At 59.9% G+C, this 19,871-nt stretch overlaps 1 protein-coding gene across 1 annotated transcript in view; it reads right to left on the minus strand.

Annotated features, from left to right (window-relative positions):
* Positions 1-6,834: 6,834 nt before the first annotated feature.
* Positions 6,835-19,871, minus strand: part of TOM1 (target of myb1 membrane trafficking protein) — a 29,586-nt gene continuing 16,549 nt past the window's right edge. The window contains exons 8-16 of the mRNA XM_090272545.1: positions 18,160-18,293; positions 16,448-16,481; positions 15,983-16,076; positions 15,209-15,329; positions 11,777-11,852; positions 10,030-10,068; positions 8,608-8,667; positions 7,667-7,706; positions 6,835-7,566 (exon numbers count right to left, since the gene is read on the minus strand). Of these exons, the coding sequence (XP_090128671.1) occupies positions 7,403-7,566; positions 7,667-7,706; positions 8,608-8,667; positions 10,030-10,068; positions 11,777-11,852; positions 15,209-15,329; positions 15,983-16,076; positions 16,448-16,481; positions 18,160-18,293 (762 nt within the window). The 3' untranslated portion in view covers positions 6,835-7,402. The remainder of the gene's footprint in view (positions 7,567-7,666; positions 7,707-8,607; positions 8,668-10,029; positions 10,069-11,776; positions 11,853-15,208; positions 15,330-15,982; positions 16,077-16,447; positions 16,482-18,159; positions 18,294-19,871) is intronic.

A 19,871-nucleotide genomic window follows, 5' to 3' on the forward strand; every position in this document is an offset into this window, starting at 1 on the left:
CTGCTTCTTCCTGAGACGTTTCTGCTGGCCCTGTGCTGACTCAGACGTGAAACCTCACCCCTTCTCCATCTCTACAAAACCCTGCCCTACTTGTGAGCAGAGAGAGCATTCACTAAAGATCTCGGGGTGACATCAGGCCTCATGCTGAAGACACTTTTCCATGGCATCTTGGAGAGATCTGTTCTTCGAAACGTTTTCAGGATACACCGTTCCCTCCCCTCCCCACAGCAAAGTAATTCTTCTCCAGGGGACCCCTTACCTGGTCTCCCTGGGAGGCGGGCTCACCCTCCCGACTCCTCTCTCGGCCCCTCCTCTCCGTTGTCTCTGAGCTGTCTGTCCCTCTTTAGGTGGCACTGGAACCTAGAATCCATCTCCCACTTACTACAGAACAATTCCGCTCTCCCCAGCTCCCTGCCCAAGCCTACAGGTCCAAAGTCGCTATTTACATGCAAACCTGACCTTGACAGTGAGGTTGTGACATCCTTTGCCTTGGACCAAGCCCTGCCCACCATTGCAGCTTTTGTGGCACCTCGGGCAGTTTTGCTAACATTCTTGTCACTTTGAAGCACGACAAAGTCCAGTCTCAATGTTCAGCCTCACATCTGATTGGACTCCCACCTCCTCCCCTCCCCTCAGCACTTCAGGGCTTTTCTGGAGGGACTTGATGGGGGCGGTGGGGCGGCCTGCTCCATTACTGCCCTTCGCTCTCTCTTGGTGCCTTTTTTCTTTGACAGGCTGTGGTAGGGGAGCGCGGAGACAGAAAAGACCTTGTCTCTTGTCAGTCGGTGCCACTGTGGTCCCTGCTGTGTGATGGGCCCATGATGTCATCTGTGTGGCAGGTGTCTATGCAAGCTCTGGATAGATGGTTGATAGGAGGAAATGGCTGTTGGGTGAATGAATGGCAGGATGGTGATGGGCGGCATCAGTGAATGGGTGTGAGGAAGGGACAAGGATCAATGGAGGAGCGGCCAGAATGCACGCGGGCTGTTCTCAGCCTAAGGGCCTGTGCCCACCCTCGCCGGGGTCTTCCGGCTCCACTGCAACACCTGAGAAAGCCCTGTGGTGTCTGCCCTTGGTCTTCAGCTGGCGGCCCTGGGTGACACTCCCGGTGGGAGAGGAGCTGGGGAGGGACAAGGAAGAGAGGGGATTGGGGCTTCCCACCGGAAGTTGGGGTCTAAAAGCCAAGATGCCCAAGTGTCAGGGCGGGTGGGACAAATGGGAGTGAAATAAGTCGCCCCTGTGAGAGCCAAGGAGCCCACCGGAAGGCTGGGTTTGCAGAGGTGAGGGTGGGGGACAGGAAGCAGAGCCGTGCCCGCGGAGGCCAGCGCAGAAGCCAGGGCGTCGGGAAGGGTGGGTGTGATGCAGGTGAAGGCAGGGGGCGAGCGCGGCCGTCCTCAGCTCCTGCCCATGGTGCTGGGGCTGTGGTCCCCAACAGTGGGTGGGCCCAGAGGGGCTGGACCCGCAGGTGTGCCCTCAGTTCACAGGGAGCATTTCTGGTGGAGGGAGAAACAACTACCGAGTCAACACTGGACACAGTCCCATCGCAAACGCACAAAAGGGAGGATGTTAACTCCTCCACGCACCGCAAAATAGACAGGCCCAAAACAAACGAGCCACTTCCACATCCGGGGGGCCTGGGGACAACTGTGCTACAGGAGGTCTTCAGCAAGAGAAGGTTAACTGGACCAGCTGGTTGCTGAGGCTTAGCATCCTGGGGGGCTGGAGAGGGTGGAGGCGCTTCCAGCTGTCCTCCGTTCCCTGCCTTCCTCCCGGGCAGGTTCTGTGGGAGACGACAGACCGTGGTTCTAGTCGCGGGTCTGCCACAGATCTGCTGTGTGGCTTGGGCCAAGTTTCTGCACGACCCTGTCCTGCCCGTCCCTGCCAGCCTCTTGCCCGTGGGTGGCCAGGAAGCGTTTGCAGACTCGCAGACTGAATCGTGCCTTTTAGTCCACGAGACTTAGGGCCACACATACATTAAAAAAAAAACAACAGTTATTTGTTTGTTTATGTATGTATGTATGTATGTATTTACATATGTATTTATTGAGAGAGGGGAAGGGAGGGAGAAAGACAGGAAGAGAAACATCAGTGTGAGGGAGAAACATAAATTGGATACCTCCCATGTGTGCCCTGACCGGAAATGGAACCTGAGACCTTTTTGTTTGTGGGACAATGCCCAACCAACGGAGCCACCCTGGCGAGGGTGGGGTACATATACATTTGCCTGTGCAAACATATACACTCACATGTGTGCATACTTGTACACACACGTGTACACACACACACACACACACACACACACACAATTTAGTGACTTTTTTGGCCCTAAGCAGCCTCAAACACGGCCCCAGCCCCAGAATAAAATGCATCTCACCCCAAACCCCCATAAGGACCCTTTCTTCCCAGAAAAGAGGACTCAGTGAGGCCTGTCTACTTCCTCGCTGTGTGACCTTGGATTGGCCAGCCAACCTTTCTGAGCCTCACTTTTCTCCGTAAAATTAAGATTCCTTTTCTTTCCATCTCAGGAGCCCCAGGCAGGGTACCATCCCCCAACTGCATCTGAGGGCAGGGAGCACGGACAGCCCCCTTGCCCTCCTCCTCAGTGGGCCACCTGCTTCCCCTTTCTGGGGGCCAGGGTGGGGCGGGTGCAGAATGTTCCCAGCTGGGGTTTCACTTCCCTCCTGAGCCCGCCAAGCTTCCCAGAGGGAATCCAGAACCCTAGCAAGGAGGCCACCCAGGGCCTTGTGACCCACAGCCCCCCACCCCCATGCTGTCCCTACCTTGCAGGTCCTGGAGTGGAAGAAGAGCCCAGGGGCCCCGTGTCCCCATCTCTGCTATTGAGACTGTTTGCCTCTCATTTCTTTCCTTTCTGGAGGGAGGCTTGTGGAAGCTGGGTTAAGTGGGCAGGATGGCAGAGTGCATGGGGCCTCAGGATCACTTGATTCACTCCCCTCGGTAATGGACGGGGAAACTGAGGCCAGAGAGAGGAAAGGGCTTGCCCCAAATCAAACAGCGAGGCAGGGGCTGTGTGGGTCAGACACTGGGTCTGCTGACTCCCAGTCAGTGCTCGGGCCCTCACAGCCCCTGACCCGACAAAGGGGACCCCCACCGCCCTCCTTGAGCTCTTGGGCTTGGGGTGGGGCTGCCTTTTACCAAGGTTGGTCTGGAACGAGGAGCCTCCCAAGTCCCTGCACTGGGTGGACAGGCAGCACACCGGCTGAGGCAGCCTCCTTCGTTCCCTGGGCCTCCATTTCCCTGTCTCTGATAGCACAGTGGCTCTGACCCACTGGGGGGATTTGGGACCTTGGTTCGTGTGGCTTCTCCCCTCTGCCAGCCGAGCCTGGAGGTGCAGCCTTAGCATGGAGCCAGCCTGGACAGTGGGGGAAAGAGGATGCAGGCAGGCCTAGGGCAGCAGCAGAGAGAGGCCACAGAGTCCAGAGTCAGAGGCAAGGGGAGAAGTCAGGCCTGGGGCAGGGGCCCCCAGTGTGGTCTTGCACTGGGGAGGGCAGAAGCGAGCCCTGCCAGCTCACTGCCTTGGATCTGCTCTAAAACACAACAGGTAGGGAGTAGGGGGCTAGCCTCTAGTCCAGGCTCCGGGTGCCTGCGGCCTCTCCCTCACTTTCTCCCCATTCTGGTCTGCCCTTGGCCCCAACGGTTGGGCTCTGAAGGCCGGGTTGGCCCAAGGAAGCAGGGAGTGGAGGTGAGTCAGGGGTGGTACTGCCCTGGGCCCGTGCCCAGAGCATAGCAGGTGTGCCCGGGAGAACGGCCAGAGGGGGCAGAGGTAATCGGTATACCTGGTCATTACGGACTGAGCATGTCCCCCTTCTGCCTTTTCATCCGTTGAAGTCCTAGTGCTCAGTATACTCAGATTCTGACTGTATTTGGAGACAGGGTTTTTAAAGAGGTGATTAAGGCTAAATGGGGTCCTTAGGGTGGACTGGGTCTTAATCCGATCTGACTGATGTCCTTATAAGAAGAGACTAGGGCACAGACAGGCAGGGGGAAGACGGCCCTCTCCAAGCTGAGAAGAAGCCACCCTGCCGGCACCTTGACCTCTATCTAGCCTCCAGACCCGTGAGACAATACATGCTGCTCCTTAAACCCCTTGTCTGTGGCAATGGCCCCCCAGTTAACTAATGCACTGAGCAAGGGCTTTTGCGGTGCTTTCTGATGCAAAGATTGGGGGGCGGTGTGCAGCAGAAGCTTGCAGGTCGAAACAGCAGAAGCGCACAAATGTTCGGATGCTTCATGGGGGCAATGGGACTCAGGCCCCACTTCAGAGAAGCTCATTCTGATTGTCCGTAAAATAAAACCTCCTTTTCCTTCCTCTTTCACTCCTGTCCTGAGCAATCTGTCCCAAAACCATTAGCGGGACCAGGTAGGACAGGTGCTGCCTGGGGGCGGGGGTGGGGGTGGGCGGCAGTGGCCCCATGTGGAGTGTTGGAGCCTGGGCCCGGTGAGGGGGTTCTGGGCCGGGGCTCCGGTGGCCCATCCAGGCGAGTGGAGGGACCCAAGCCAGGGGCGGAGGACGCTGGCAGAGTGGGGCAGGTGAGTCAGTATGCGCAGGATAATGGGCCCCAGATCTGAATGCTACGTCCACTGAGAAGGGGGGGGGGTGCCCCATAGAAGGTGCCCACAGCTCAGGGGGCTCAGAGAGGACAGGGCTGGTTCGTGCCCACCCAGAGCTCCTGTTTGCTGGCCCCAGTTCATGTCACGGAACCCTAAGGGTAATTGAGGGCCAGGGTCCTGCCCTGGGTTTCTGCCCGTGGGAGGAGGAAGTCACAGATATGCATGGGGAGCGCTGGGAGGAATCCATGCTGTTGGACTGACATTGGAGCGAACTTGTACTTCTCTACAAATGTAAGGACTAGAAATCCACACAGATCTGAATGCTACGTCCACTGAGAAGGGGGGGGGGGTGCCCCATAGAAGGTGCCCACAGCTCAGGGGGCTCAGAGAGGACAGGGCTGGTTCGTGCCCACCCAGAGCTCCTGTTTGCTGGCCCCAGTTCATGTCACGGAACCCTAAGGGTAATTGAGGGCCAGGGTCCTGCTCCAGTTGCCCTGCAGGGCCTTCCCACTTAAGACCCCAGCCCCAGTAGCCAGTGAAGTGGGGTGGGGAAGCAGAGGGCAGAGTTTGCTTGGGTTTGGGGACAAAGACCCCTGTGTGTGGCACCGAGGACAAGAGGAGGACAGTGCAGTCGCTGGCTGGCAACCATCTCACCCCTCTCCAAGCCGGCGCTGGGGAGAGAGGGACCACGCCCCTGTGCGCCCCCGTGCACCTCTGCTGCCATCTGGCGGTCGCCGTGGAACACTGACCTAAGCCCGAGCCGCCTCCACAGAGGGGCCTTCCAGAAGCACCCCCTCTGCGTCTGCAGAGCCCGATCCAAGATGCCTGGGCAGATGCTCCTCGCTCCTGTGGTCCCCCTTAGGGGTAGCAGCCCAGGCAGGCCCAGGAGAGGGACGCAAAGGCACTGTCGCGAGAGCCGAGGCTGTCCTGAAGTCACCGAGTGCCCTTGAGAGGTCCAGTCCCTGAAGCTCCCTGGAGTCAGAGGGCTTGGGTGTCTGCAGCAGAGGCTGATCTGGACGGAGAGGGGTCCTCCTGTGATGACACGTGTGAAACATTTTCTTGGTAGGTGCTGTGCCCCTTGTCCTTTCAGTCAACCCTTACTACAGCCCCGTGCGGGGGTGACTGCTCTAGCACATTTCACAAGTGAGAAACCGGAGCAGCACAGAGAGGTTAGGTAATCTGCCTAAGGTCACACAGCTCAGAAGTGGCACGCCAGGATTTGCTGTTATGTGACAACTGAAGAGGTCGGATGCTGACATTGGGGGTCAGTGCCCAGGCCCAGTGTGGGGTTCTGGTTGCTCCGAAGCCAGGAGTGCGGGGAGGCTCTGCCAAGAGGCTTCCAGGCAGCTCTGGTGAGCACTTCCCTGCAGGCCCTCGGGGCTGCCTGCTACGTGCCCCGTCTCCTGGTGTCCCGCTGGGCTCCGTGCAACCTCCCCATGTCCCTGGCCCTGTGCCACCTTCTGAGGCAGCTGGGCCCAGTAGGAGCTGCTGGTGCCTCATTAATCCTGTTCTGTAGGCACAGCCCAGGCCCCCCCCCCCCCCACCAGCAGCTGGTCCTCTTTCATGGGGTGCCGAGAAGCTTCCTGCAGCTGTTGAGCCATCCGCCCAGAGAGCCTGCGCCAGGAAACCCAGCGTGGCCAGCGCCCCTTCGCCCGCCTTCACCCCCTTCCCACCTGGCTCTCTGTGCCCTGCCCACCTTCCCTCTCCAGCCTTGGGCCCCAGCAGAGGCCCCTCCCTCACCGCCCAGCACCATTCCCTCTGCATCAGTTTCCCTTCATTTCAGAGCAGGTGACACTTTCTGAATTTACAGGTGTCTTTGTTGTCCCCCTCCCTCCCATGTGACCCAGGGGCTGGCACTTGGCCATTCACCTCTGTATTCTCAGTACCTTGGCCTGAGATGCAGGAAAGAATAAACAACTTGGCAACGTCACTCAGAGGAATGGCGATGGGGCCCCTGGCAGGGCGAGCTGTGGCTGAGCGGGCGTGAGCAGCCCACAGCGGGTGAGGCACTGCTGGGGGCCCAGGCCTGCTGCCCTGCTGTACCACCTGCAGATGCCATCCCCTGGGTGGCCCCGAGCCCAGAGTGCCCGAGTTGTCCCTGCCACCCGTGAGACCAGGACGTCGCTTCCCACTTGGAGACTGAACACTGCTAGCAGGTGGTTTTCTACCTTTAATGGGGATATTATAAAGGCACCTCTCCCGGTACAAGAGGATCAACCAACGGGTGGGTGGGCCCACGCCCGGCAGGAAGAGGAAAGGTGGAGGAGAGGGTGGGCGCCAGGTGCCCCGAAGCCTCCCGTGTCCCTCTGGCCCCACGTGTGCAGCTCCAGACCCCGGGCAGTGAGCAGCTCAGCAGCGGGCCCCATCCCCCGCCCTCAACGGCTGGCCGGAGCCTCCTGCCTCCGTTGGGGGGGGCCGAAGGCTGCAACAGAAGCTTCCGTTTCCAGCTTCCAGCCAGGCCTCGACTGGCAGTGTGGCTCTAAGGCGGGCTCCTCTGGGGACGGGTCCAGGGATGGGATCACCCAGGGCAAGGAGAGGTCACCAAGCAGCAAGCCTGTCTGTCCCAGGCCACCCAGGTCTCAGCTAAGTCAGGGGGGTCGGCTGCGGGGAGGAAGGAGGCAGGGGTGGCCAGGATCCCAATGAAGAACTGACCTGTTCCCCCAATTCGTCTGCTGCCTTCCCACACCCCCAAACAATATGGCCCAGCCTCAAGGAGGAGAAAAGGGGGTAACACGCTACCCCCAAAGCAGCCTTAACACTGAAGGAGGGAGAGAGGCCCCAGCCAAGGGGTGTGGGAGGCATGGGGCTCAGGCTGCAGGGTGCCAGCCCCCACTCATAAGGCGAACAGCATGTCGTCATCTTTCTCCTGGGGCTTCTTTCGAGGGGCGGTGCCAGGACGGGGTGCCGGGGGCCCCGGGGGCCCCTCGGCTGAGGGACTGGAGAGGTTGGGCAACCGATCAGCCACTTTGGCCCGTTCTTCCAGGAACTTGTCAAATTCTAGAGAAACGAGAGGCTGGAGTGGGCTCCAAGGCCTTGGGGGGGGGGGGGATGGGGTGGGGTGGGGGCGAGGGGCGGGGGCAGGGCCAGGGCCTACTACCTTCACTCGTGACGCCCTTGGGCTCCTCCACATCGTTCCCCTGCGAAGGCAGAAGCAGCAGAGGTGAGGTGGGGCGGGGTGGGGCAGGGCTCCGCTGCTGAGCCCGAGTGATCCAGATGAGGACCTGACCCTCCTCTTCAGCCTCCCAGGCTCGGGTGTCACCTGGCTTCTCCGAGCCGGGGTTTCCTGCCTGGTAAAACTCACGGGGTTGCTGGGGAGCTAAGATGGAATACTACAGGCAGAGGGCCAAGCACAGGGTGTGGGCCAGTGGGCCCTCAATGAATGCTTCCTTTCCTTTCCAGTGCAGATCTAGGCGTGTGGACAGACTCATCCCTATGGTGGGAAAGGCTGACACCCAGAGACCGAGGCCAGGCACGTTCAAGCTGGGGGCTGGGGAGGGGTCTGCCTCTGCCACAAGATAGAACAGATGGTCCCTCACCTGACCTCAGGCAGAAGCATGGCCTCAGTGGCTTGCAAAAGGCAGCCTCTGGGCCTGCAAGTGCCCAGGCACTTGGTTCTTGGTCCCCAGAGAGGGCTTGGCAGATGCTGGGAAGGGAACTCACTGCGGGGGAGACTGCCTGGGCACCCTGCCCTCCTCCTCCTGGATACAGCACCCCTCTCAGCTGCTCATCAGCCTCTTGATCCGGAAAACAGGCGCTGCTGCTTTCCCCGAGTGGCTGGCGGCCTCCCTGGGCTCCTTGGTTGCCCTCAGCTGACACCCAGGGGGACCTCAGCGGAGGGTAAGCTCCAGCAGCTTCGAGGGGTGCGGTGCCCAGGAAGAGGCGGGCAGCAGGCAGGAGATGGACACTTCTATAGCCGCTGAGGTGTCCCACAGTAACCCTAACCCTTTGTTGCCCACCAGCTGGCCACCCTGCCCCCAGGACCAGCCACGGCCTCGGGAGGAAAATGGGAGCCCGTCAGGTGGGCAGGCCCCGACTCACCACGTCCGTGGACAGCCATTGTTCGATGTCCTCCATGAGGCAGGCCTGGGTGACAGGGATCTGGAAGGACGGGAGGAGAGTGAGGCAGGGAGGGGCAGTCACCCACCCCTGAGTCTCCTCCCTTATGACACAGGGCCAGCAGACCTGCCATGCCCCGTCCTGGGAGTCCAAGAGAGCTCCTGCCCAGCTGCCTGGGACCCTCAATTCTGCCCATGGTGCCGGGCTGTGGGCAAGGGGGATGCAGGACCAGTGAAGGGGCTCCTAATGGCTGGAGCAAGGCCCCAAGGAGCAAGTGGACATGCAGCTCCCACACACAGAGCGTGTGGGTGAGGCTCCAGGCTGCGGGGTGACGGATGGGTGCCCAGGCCCAGGTCGGGGCTGAGCGCAGGCGCTCAGGGGCACCTGACACGACAGTACACGGACCCAGGGAGGGCCAGCCGTCGCGGCTGGGTGTGGGTTCTGTCTCCCTGCACGCCCACAGAAACCAGAGTTCATGGCGGAAGGGCCGAGGGGGAGGAAGTTGCTGAGGGACCGCAAAAGGCCAGGCTGCTGGGCTCAGAGGGCCTAAGGCTACGCACGAGGACATTTCCCGCCGGGTCACAAGGACGTGGCTCTGCTATAAAGGCTCCTGCACAGGGGCTGGGGACTCGGGGCTGAGGGCTGGGCTGGGCCGTGGCTTCCTTCTCGGAATGCTTCCTCAGTGAAGAGTCCGCTTGGAAGTTCTGGCGGATTTTGGAGTCAGAGACTGGAAACTGGCTCAGCGCCTTAGTCCAGTGTGACCCTGGGCAGGGTCCTCACTTCGCTGCCCGTTACAGAGGACGACGACGGTACCTACTGTCCAGGCTGCTGTGAGGATTAAATGAGGTGATGGCTATAGAGCTTAGCACAGTGCCCAGCACAGGGTAGACACTCAAGGAATGCCAGTTACCAGTGAGCCCCTTTGGGAAAGAGGGTCTTTCTCCAATCAAGCCGATTCGAGCCCCAAGCTCTGTCTCCAGCACCTGAGGCTCCAAGTGGGTAGCAGGAAGCCCAGAGAGGAGGCAAGAGCCCCCTTCCCAGTGGCACCAGCGAGTGCTCTGGGCTGCCCGCCAGCTCCCTCTCCCGCTCAGCTCTCTGCCGGCATTCTGCCCAGAACCCAGCAAGCCCCAGTCACCTCCAGCTGCCGAGGGGATGCCCGGGCCTTGCTTCCGACTCCAGAGCCGGAAGCGGGCACCATGGGGCCGAGGAAGCCGGAGCGGAGGGAGCAGGACCATACTGAGTGCTGGGCTGGGTTGCCCTGGCGTTCAAGGTGCCCTTTGCTCTCCTCTGGGTCTAATGGTCCTGCTCCCTCTGACAGCGCCACCAGGGGGAGCCCATGAGTGACAGCCCCAGCTCGTGGTGGGGGTGGGGGGGGGAGGTCCTCCGCACCAGGCCTCGTCTCACCATCCAGTCCCTGAGGCTCTGCTCACGGCTGCCTGCCATCTGGTGAAAAAGGGTCACGCTGAGGGCGGCGGCAAGGCCAGCCAGGGCCACTGGGGTGCTGGGAGCTTCTCCAACTGGTCGATGGGGCTGCTACCCCCTTAGGAGGCCTGTGTGTGTGCACGCGTGTGGTGGGTGTGGTGGCAGGTGAGAGGGGACAGGAAGCAGCTGAGGGGGGGTCCCCAACAGCCCTGGGCCATCGGAGCCCTGAATGCGCTGGGCGAAGCTTCTCCACCTGTACACAAAGACCCCGGAGGGCGGCCCTGGGCAGTCCCAGGCCCCCGAGCCCGCCAGCTGGCCTTCAGGGGATTCTGATGGGCCTCTCGGGCAGCCGTGGCTTACCCAGTCCCCTCACGTTTACTGATGGCGAACGGGCGGCTCCTCGGGCCCCAGAGCAGGTTGGTGGGAGGGGGGAACGAGGGTCTTGGCTCCTGACCCATCACCTGTGACTGGCTCCCCACCCTGGACAGACCCCACATGGGGCCTTGCACACACATCCGAACGTCACAGGGCGTGGGAACTGGGGTGGGGGGCAAACACTGGCTGCTGGAGAGCGGGTGCTTGACTCCCTTCTGTGCTTGGCTGCTTGAAATCACGTTGCGACGGTTCAGTGGGAGAAAGTCTTACCATCAGCCAGACTTAAGACCTTGGGAGGTGTTCACTGATCTGAATGTGATACCCTGATCTGGTGGAAGTGGCTTATATCTCTCAAGGTATCAGAGATGAAGGAGCCTTCATTTACCAGTTTTTGCTTTTCTGCAAGTAGAGGGGTGTATGTCTTTCCTTCCCGTGGCTAACTGCGAGGTGGGGTGGCAGCCAGGAGACCTGGGCCCTAGTCCTCAGCATGGCCCCAAGTTGCTGTGTGCCCCGCCAGCTCGTCCCACCCCAGCCTCAGAAGCCCTGTGCTGTCACCAACCCCCTCCTCCGCCGGCCACGTCACTGCCCCTGCCTGTTCAACCCCTGGGTCTTGCCTTTTCCGGCCACCTCCCAAGGAGCAGCTCTGTCCACTTATTGGGACAGAAACTGTCAATGTCCAGACAATGTCCAGACAACATCTGGAAACAAACTCAAAGGTGTGAGAGGTGTGCCTGGGGTTCTTGCCCAGGGGAAGGGGTCACCCACAGAGTGTGCTCAGGGCCAGCACTTGACTGACGCTCCACGCACAGTCAGCAGTTAGAGGACCTGACATGTCGCCCACGGTGCCCCCCTGTGGTCGCAGGGGGAAAGGCAGGCCGGCAGCTGGGAGGAAACGCAGGGCGGGCGTTGCGGCTCTAGGGCTGTTCTCTGGTCCCCCCTGCCCACGCTCCTGCAGAGCACAGGTCTCTGGAGAGGCCATGGGCTGGAATATTGACTGAGCTCCGTCTTTGCCAAGCACCTTGCATAAACCCTCTCACAGAGTCTATTATAAATCATGGAGGCACTTGTAAGCTCCAGGACAAAGAAACTGAGTCAGGAAGGGTGGTGTTCTGCCCAAGGACACACAGCTGGGTGAGAGCCAGGCTGCTGGACCCCAGCTCTGCCTCAGATGCAGGATGGAGTCCTGGGGACTTGGGCAGGTGACCACGTTTCCTCAGCTGTGAAATGGGAGCACTCACATCAGCTACAGAGCGCCAATAAATGGGCAAAGGGCGGACGGCACACCAGTCCAGTGCCCGGCCACAAGAGGACTGGGGGCACGCATTCCCTGCCTCCCTTCGGGCCCTCTGCTCACCGCTCCAGTGCTTTGCTGCCGGGCGTCCAGGGCTCCAGCCAGGCCGTCTGTAGCTTGGGGGTCTTCGTATTTTACCCTGAAACAGAGGCCACCATGACTGTTAGATGCTACCCTTGCTGTACCAGGAGCGCCAGCTGACGTGAGATGGAGGGAGATGGGCAGGGATCGGCTGGACTCACATGCCGTGTGGACCTGGGTTGTGATGGGGCAGGGCCAGCTCAGGCCTCTGACCTGCAGGCCTGCCTGGGATGGAAGGACGGACCCACTTCCTGCCTCAGGGAATGGGGTCAGGGGTGGGGCCGCGTGGCCAGCGGCATGACAGAGGAGTGACAGAGAGTGTTGGTGGCCAGAGACAGAACAAGATTAGCAATGGCCATCGCCAGATTTGGCCAAACTCCAGGGATGAGACGTAGGGCCAATGGCCTCATGCTTATGGAGAATTCCTTTCTCCAGACCCTTTCTGAGCAGGTCCCGTTTGATAATTTCACAAATTGTGGCTGCACTTGAGTGGGGAATTCCACCCTCCCAGTCTGGCAGCACAGTGGGGGGGTGATGAGGAGCTGGGGGGACAGGGGCTGAGACTGCAGCTCCGGGCAGGTGAGGACAGGGTGGGGTGGGGGCGTCTGCTACATTTGAGGTGAACTCTTAGGGGGAACAAGAGAATAAACCAAGATTGGGAGGAAAACCTGGGCTAACAAGGGGGCTTGGGTGTGTCCCCTGGCTGCCATAGAAGGGACATCAGCGGAGGCAGGGGACACAGCCCTGATGCTTGGAAAGAGCTGTTATTCTTGCTCTAAACCACTGGCAGAGAGGAGAGCAGGTAAGACTGCAGCACGGGGTCAGGCGGGCACTGAGGGGAAGAAGTGAGCCCCAGAACCCCAGTGATAAAGGGAAACCCTTGCACAGGTAGAAATGTGGGCTCTTCCTCCAGGTGTGGGCGGGGTAGCACCCTACTCTCCACTGAAACCAAGGCAGCACTGGCTCCAGACTTTGGGAACTGGGACCCTGCCACACTTAACTCCTGCAATGCCCATTTGCCCTCCTGGGGATGGGGCAGGCTGGTACTTAAAGGGGCCTCTTGAGTAAGCCCCCCGCCCCAAATTCCCATGCAGCCACCCCGTAGAGCACTGCTGCCCCCTCCTTCCCACGGGACATGCAGCCCGGGGGGCAGGCAATGCAGTCATTAGCTCGTTCACCCCCGGCTGCACAGCTCTTGCCCGTGGCAGACGGCGGGGATGGTCTGCAGGGTCTCGCCGGAGCAGCCTGGAAGCCGGGTGGCGGGCAGCACGCTCACGTCTTTCCGGAGAGGAGCTTAGCGCCTGGCCAATTCTGGGCAGGGCGCGCGGGCAAGGAGCAAGCAACGCCAGAAGCTATGCCATGTGCCCTGTCCCAGGGAAGGCCTGCTCACTCAGGGTGGGAAGCAGTCAGGTTGCTGTCCCTGTGCCCAAGACACGGCGGGCACCTTGTGGACAAAGGCACAAAAAGGCATGTCTGGTCCTCGGAACATAAAGAAACTGATGCTTCCCTTCACTCGCACTGTGTGCTCTTCCTTACTTACTCTCATCACCTCTATGCCTTCCTCTCTTCCTCTCTCTCTCTCTCTCACACACACACACTCTCTCTCTCTCTCTCTCTCTCACACACACACACTCTCTCTCTCTCTCTCTCTCTCTCACCCCTGCACAGCCCTGAAGGCCGAAGCTGGGCCATCGCTGGGGGCCATGCCTGCAGCAGTGGAGGGCCCAGTGTACGCAGGGGAGGACAACCACACGTGTAGCCCAGACAGGGCTGCAGGCCTGGGCCAGGTGCCTGTGGTCCCGTGCCCAGCACAGGAGGGAGGGCTGCTCCTCAGGTGGGCCAGGGAAGACTGCGGGCCAGGGGCTGGACCCGGGCCACTCAGGGCGACACAGTGGCATGGGGAGGCAGTGGAGTGTCCTCAGAACGATGATGTGGAAGAGGCTGAGGAAGAGCCTTCCTGCTTCCGCCAAAGCCTGGCTAAGGCACCTCTGGCCTGGCTCACCCAGATGCCCCCGTTGCTCTCCTTGGTGCCCCGAGTGGAAGGGCCTGGTCAGATGGAGGGGCCGGGACTGTGCCGGCTGTGGTCAGGGGTGGAGCAGACTCAGAGGGCCTGACATGGAGCTGGCTTCCTGGTGGGTGGGGGCAGAGCTGGCACAGTTCGGAGGGAGGCGAGGGCCAGATACCCAGGTAGACAGAACGGGGTAAGGCAAGGAGTCCAAAGGCCAGTCAGGTAACCAGGGCTAGAGCTCCAGCTGCAGCATAAGGGAGGGAGCCAGGCAGGAGAGCAAACATTCCTGTTCCCTGCAGGGCCCTTTCTGTGGGGGCGGAAGCCAACCCTGGGGGCCGCAGGAACACCCGTGACCTGAGAAGGCACGTGACGCTGTGTCAGACCATCTGCCTCACCCCCGCGTTGCAGGCTCTCTCTGGTCGGAGCCTTTGCACATGCTGCTCCCATGGCCTGGGGTGGCCACCTTGACCTCCCCCACCCTGCTGTCCAGGCCGCAGTGCCGGGTACACGCCCCCAGGACAGCACTTAGCACTGCGTGGCAGTGGCCTGGGTGCACATCTCTCCCAGAGATTGCAGGCCCTGGAGAGAATGTTGCAGGTGTGCTTTTCTCTGTCCCTCAGGGCCTCGCTTCAGTAACAGCAAACCTCAGCCAGGCTGGCGAGCTGGGCCAGGTGCCAGGGGCTCTCTGGCACGGCAAGTGTGCCACCCTCCTGGCTGTTAAGTCCCACTGGACTCATTAGCTTCTGCCTGCACAGCAGCCTCAGTGTCCCGAACTCCATGGCAACTGTGGGCTCCTGGTCCCAGAGCAGCTGGGCTTGAGACCACAGACTCTGCCCGAATAACGATGCAGTTCAGGGCTCACCAGCCCTCCTCTTCCCAGAGCTGGCTCTGGCCAGTGGGCAGGGCTGTGGACAACCCCATGGATCCAGGTGGGCTACACCTGGATTGCCGGTGTGCAGAGGGTATCTCTGGGCCTTTGGGAAGCCCACTGACAGTTTCCAAAGACGCCACTAGCGAACTGGAGGGTCTACGAGGCAGGTTTCTTGATCCAGAGCTTTCCTCAGCGGTCTACCCTGGCTAGTCCCAGCTCCCGGGGCAAATGGCCCAGACTCCCTGCACCTCAGTTTCCTCATCTGATCAGATTATGTAAGATTCTGGCACACAGGTGACCCTTCCCCCATCCAGTTCTGCCTCTGGGGCACTTGGTCTGCCGCCTGGCCACTGGGTCCCCTGAGCCACGTGGGACTGACTTAGGGGAAGGACCTCTGCCACCCAGAGAGGGAACGGGCAGGGGGCTGTGTGCTTTCCCACAGGGTGTGCCCACCAACAAGCTGAGTTCAGGGACTTGGAGAGAGACAGGGAGCGACCCAAACTGCAGGGGATCAGGGTGGGGCCGTGCCACTCACTCCTTCCGCTGGTCAGCCAGCGAGCTGCCCCGTGTCAGCGCAAACATGTCAAACTCATCTTCCAGCCGGCCAGAGGTCTCCAGGGACTGCAGGCCAGCTCTCACTGTGCTGGAGCCCAGGTCTGCAGGGACAGAAAGGCCACGTCAGACTCCGCCCAGCTGTCCTTGTACACGCCGTGGCCAAGCTGCTTCCAGCCGGGCTCAGGGCCGGCTCTGGACAAGCAGTGGGAACGGGGGTGAGACGGGGCAGGATGTATGAACGGGGTGGGCCACCTGCTGGCTGGGGGGCTGGGGGCAGTCACTTCTCTCAAAATGATTTTCTGCGGCTTGGCAGGGGGCAGGTGGTCAATTATATTAAAACTAACCACAGCGATATGCCAGCGATGGCGCACGTGTGCCCGGAGTGTGCCCTGGGTCGGGGTCATCCTGAGCTTACTCGGTCCTCAGGATGGCGTGGGAGGAAGGGCCCGTTTCTGCCATTTTGGAGGAAGAAAGAGGGACACAGGACGTTCAAGTGACCTGCCCACGCTCACTCAGGTAATTCAGGCCGTGGGGAATTCAGTGTCAGGGGGCAATCTCGGAACGGTGGGGTTTCTGAGACCCGGGAGGGCTCAGCTGCTGTGGGGCTGTGAGGGAGCGCCCCACGTTTTGTCCTTATGGCAAGGTGGGGGCCCCGGTGAGGTGGGGTTTGGGCTGATGTTCTGCTGGTGGCACTCCAGCTCCAACTGTGTCACAGTGCAGCACCCTCAGAATTGCAGGGGTGCCCCTCACTTACTCATTCCTGCCAGCTGGGACGAGAGATTGTCACTGGCTGACGGGTCAGGGCCCATGTCGATGAGGTCAGCTGTTGGCTCGGCCTCGCTTGGGGCCTGGGGGGGAAGGGAGAGGCCAGCATCATTTCCCTGCCGGCCACCTCGGTCCCCTCTGCTGGAAGCCCTGGCGCCTGCCCGAGGAGCTGTCACCCACCAGGGACCTGGCAGCTATGATTTAGGAGTTTTTCTTTCTCCCCTTGGCCTCTAGCTCACTGCTCCCTCTGGGAGGGTGGGAAGACCCTTGGGCATCAGCTGGTGGCAGAGCCTTAAAGGGACAGTGACATAAAAAGTCAGGAGGGGACTATTCTAGGAACCTAGATAAGAAGGCACCTCCTGCCAGAATAAGGGGGTCGGGGGTTAGGGGAGCACAGCCCTTCTTCTCCTTGGTAACAAGGCCATGCTCTGGTCCCAGGGAAGAAGCTGCTTACCTTGGCGGTCTGGCCCGTTCGGATCCGCTCAAACCTACGAGACAGAAAGAGCCGAGTCACAGAGCCTGACTGACAGCCCCCAGCACAGCGCCGGCCGGGCTCTGCACGCGGCAGGGCTCGACACAGCGGGTCAGCTAGGGTGGCGAGCCTATCTGGTGTGTCCCCCGCACAGCCCGTTGGCGCCTGATGTCCCCGGGGAACAGGGCCTTTCTTTCACTTGCAGAAGTGTCCCAATTTGGATTGTCAATCACCTGGCCACTCCAGCCCTGACCAGCATCAGAGAAGGAATAGGAAGATGGGGGGGGGGGGAGGAAGAAAAGGGGATGCACACCCACGGGAGAGGTGAGCACTGTTCTGGGGACCTTGCTCAGTGACGCACTGTGTATCTGCGTGTGCCAGCAGCTTGCCATGGCGGCGTGAGAAAGACCCACGTCCTTACACTGCACCGACCCACAGAGGACCCACTCTCAGGCAGGCCATGTGACGGGGAGGGATCTGGGGTGTACTTGAGTGTGTGACCGTGGATAAATTATGTCACTCCTAACACTTCAGTCTCCTAGTCCGTTAAAAAGGGGGTGACAGAGGAACCTGCCTCCTAGATGGGAGGATCAAGTGCAGACACTGGCCATGAGCTGCTGTGATGATCGGACGGCGCCGTCAGGCAAACACCGGCCACTGCCAGTGGGTGTCAGAGGGGTTCCAGTCGCCTCTTTGGCCACCTCACAGCCCACACCCCGATGTGGCAGGGAGGGGACCCTTTTATTCCGTTGGGACAATGAGCAGGAGAGGTTGGCAGGAGTGGCCTGTGGCTGTCCCACCCTACTCTCAACTGATTCAGAATCATTCTGTCTGTCTGCTGATGGGTAGCGACAGGAAATGACTGAGGGGTGGAGGAGGCTGGAATAACCGGTGTCCTGGACCAGACACCCTGACCGATCAGAGCTTACAGGCGTCACTGCATGGACTCTGTTACCCTATAGGGCAGGCCTGCCAGGAGCCCCGTATGATAGCGATAGAGGGGGTGTCGTTTCTGCACACCCAGCACCCCTTCTCTGTCCTTTTGTAATGGCACCTAAGTGCTTCTCCGGGGAACTGCTCTTCCCCCATTCCCATGATTCCGGGGGGGCTGCCATCAAGGGGCCCTCTCATCCCCCAACTGGTGGGCACAACAAAGCTGAGCCAGAGTTCCTCTTGGGGATCTGACACATTTATTGAGAGTGACACCCTGGGGACACGGTCCAGGAGTTTCTACCCTGGAGACTCCTGAGCAGCCCTAGGATCTGTTCCGCCTGTTCTGTTGGGAGGCCTCACTGCTTCCCCCTTCTTTGGCTTCTAAAAGCTATGCATTTAATAGAAGCTATTCACCGAGTCAATTCTTTTTCTGTGTAAGTCAGCCAGAAGTGCTTTCTGTGGCTTGCAGTCAAAGAGCCCTAATTAAGTCAAGAGGTCCCAGGCCCCAGAGCCAGGCAGCGGTGGAGTGGGCAAGGGCAGACCAGGCCTGCCTGGCTGTGGACCCATGCTTGTGGCCAGCACCGCTGCCATCCCGGGCTGGAGGCAGGGACACAGGAGGAGAGGTGGGTGGAAGGCTGGGCAGGCACGCCCACGCTGGACGGAGACAGCTGAGGACACATGCACGGGATGGCCAGCTGGTACTTGGGAGGAAACAAGAGACGGCCGTGCGGTGGGCAGCAGGGAAGGGGGGGTGGGGATACCGTTCGTGACGCAGGAACACGTTGTTGAGATTGTCGTTGATGAGGAGCAGCTCCTCTGTCAGCTGCTCATTGGCGACCCGGGGGATGAGCTCCAGGACCCGCTGCTGCATGGCTCGGCACGTCCGGTTGAGCTCCTGCCGAGGAAGCGAGACACCTGTGGCCACTGGACCCGGAGTGAGGCCATTGCCAAGCGGTGGGCCCTGGCCTCTGCGCGTGACTTGGAGGACCGAGAGGCGAACAAACCAGACTTCGAGCTCCACAGAACAGCTTCAGGGGTTCTGCAAGCGAGCCTCCGCATTTCACATGTAAGTGTTCCGTGCCAACACTGAACTAACACGTGAAAGGGCGCTGCTGGCGGAACCTGGCTTCGCGCAGACTTGGGGAGACAGCTCCTGCCGCCACCCTTGCTCAGCTGGGGAACTGAGGCTGCCAGGTGGCCGGCTGACAAACTGCGACTTATGTTTGTTTGTTTTTTAAACCAAAACATAAAAAAATGAACTAGATGATTCCAACCATTATACACAAACCCTGATTTTGAATTTTCCCTTCATTATTCTCACTGACATTTAAAAAACTAAATAGTTTAGTTTTGGAATACTTTTAGATTTACAGAAAAGTTGACAAGACAATACAGAGAGGTCCCATAACCCTTCACCCAACGTCTCCTCAGTCTGGCATTTGTCAAAACTCAGACACTAACATGGTACAATGCCATCAACTAAAGGACATTATATTCGGGTTTCACCGGTTTTCCCACTGATGCCCCTTTTCTGTTCCAGGGTCCCACACTGCACTCATTCACTCGCCACGTCACTGACTTTCAATCAGTAAGTGTTATGTATTCACACTTGTTTGGGACGAAGAGAAAAATTAAAAGCCACAGCGCTGTAAGTATTTCATTTGCAGGGCTGAGTACTTCTTGGTTCAGGTGCCTGCCACCTGGCCCCCAGGTGCCCGGGTCACAGTCCTGAGGTCCGAACAGACTGTCAGGCACTGGTGCCTGTGGTCACACACCAGCCCTCTGCTCCTGGAGGCATCTTTAGGACTAGATGCTGCCCCAATATTGATTTTGGGTTTTTTTTGGCCCCTGTTATCCGGCCCCTCCTAGGTCAGGCCATCTCCTCCTGGGATTTCCTTATCTGCCTTTAGTGCGACTTTCAACATCTGGTGCGTCTCCCCTCTCTTCCTCGCATGACCAACCACACTTATGGCTTTGTTCCCACTTCCTTGTCTTCTCAAGAGCAGCAGCTGGAGCCAGGTCCTTAGGTTCAAATCCCAGCCCTGCTGCTTACCAGCTATGTGACCCTGGGCACATTACATGACCTTTCTGCCTCCACCTGCTGACCTGGAAAATGGGGATAAGAGTCCCTACCTCGTGGAAGAGGGTCAAGATGAAGTGAGTGCCTGTCAGGCGTCCACATCAGAGCCTAGCACGTGGGCTGCCCCTGGGCCAGCCGGCCCACCTGCTCCAGCAATCACTCACACCCACAGGCCCCCGCTGGGGACACATAAAATTAAGAGCAACGCCGCTGTTCCCTAACTCATTCAAGCTTCTCCCATAAGCCCTCATGTAGCCCGTCATAGTCACATGTTCTTTCAACTCTGAGACTCCGACTTTACTCCCCGCTCCCCCGAAGGCAAGGAGCCCGGAGCAAGTACACCGGTCAGCTCAGTTAGATACAGTGACGCAGGGATGGGCCCAACACAGCCTT

The sequence above is a fragment of the Furipterus horrens genome, unplaced genomic scaffold, assembly GCF_987537825.1.
Source record: "Furipterus horrens unplaced genomic scaffold, mFurHor1.1.pri manual_scaffold_4, whole genome shotgun sequence".
NCBI classification, from domain to species: domain Eukaryota; kingdom Metazoa; phylum Chordata; class Mammalia; order Chiroptera; family Furipteridae; genus Furipterus; species Furipterus horrens.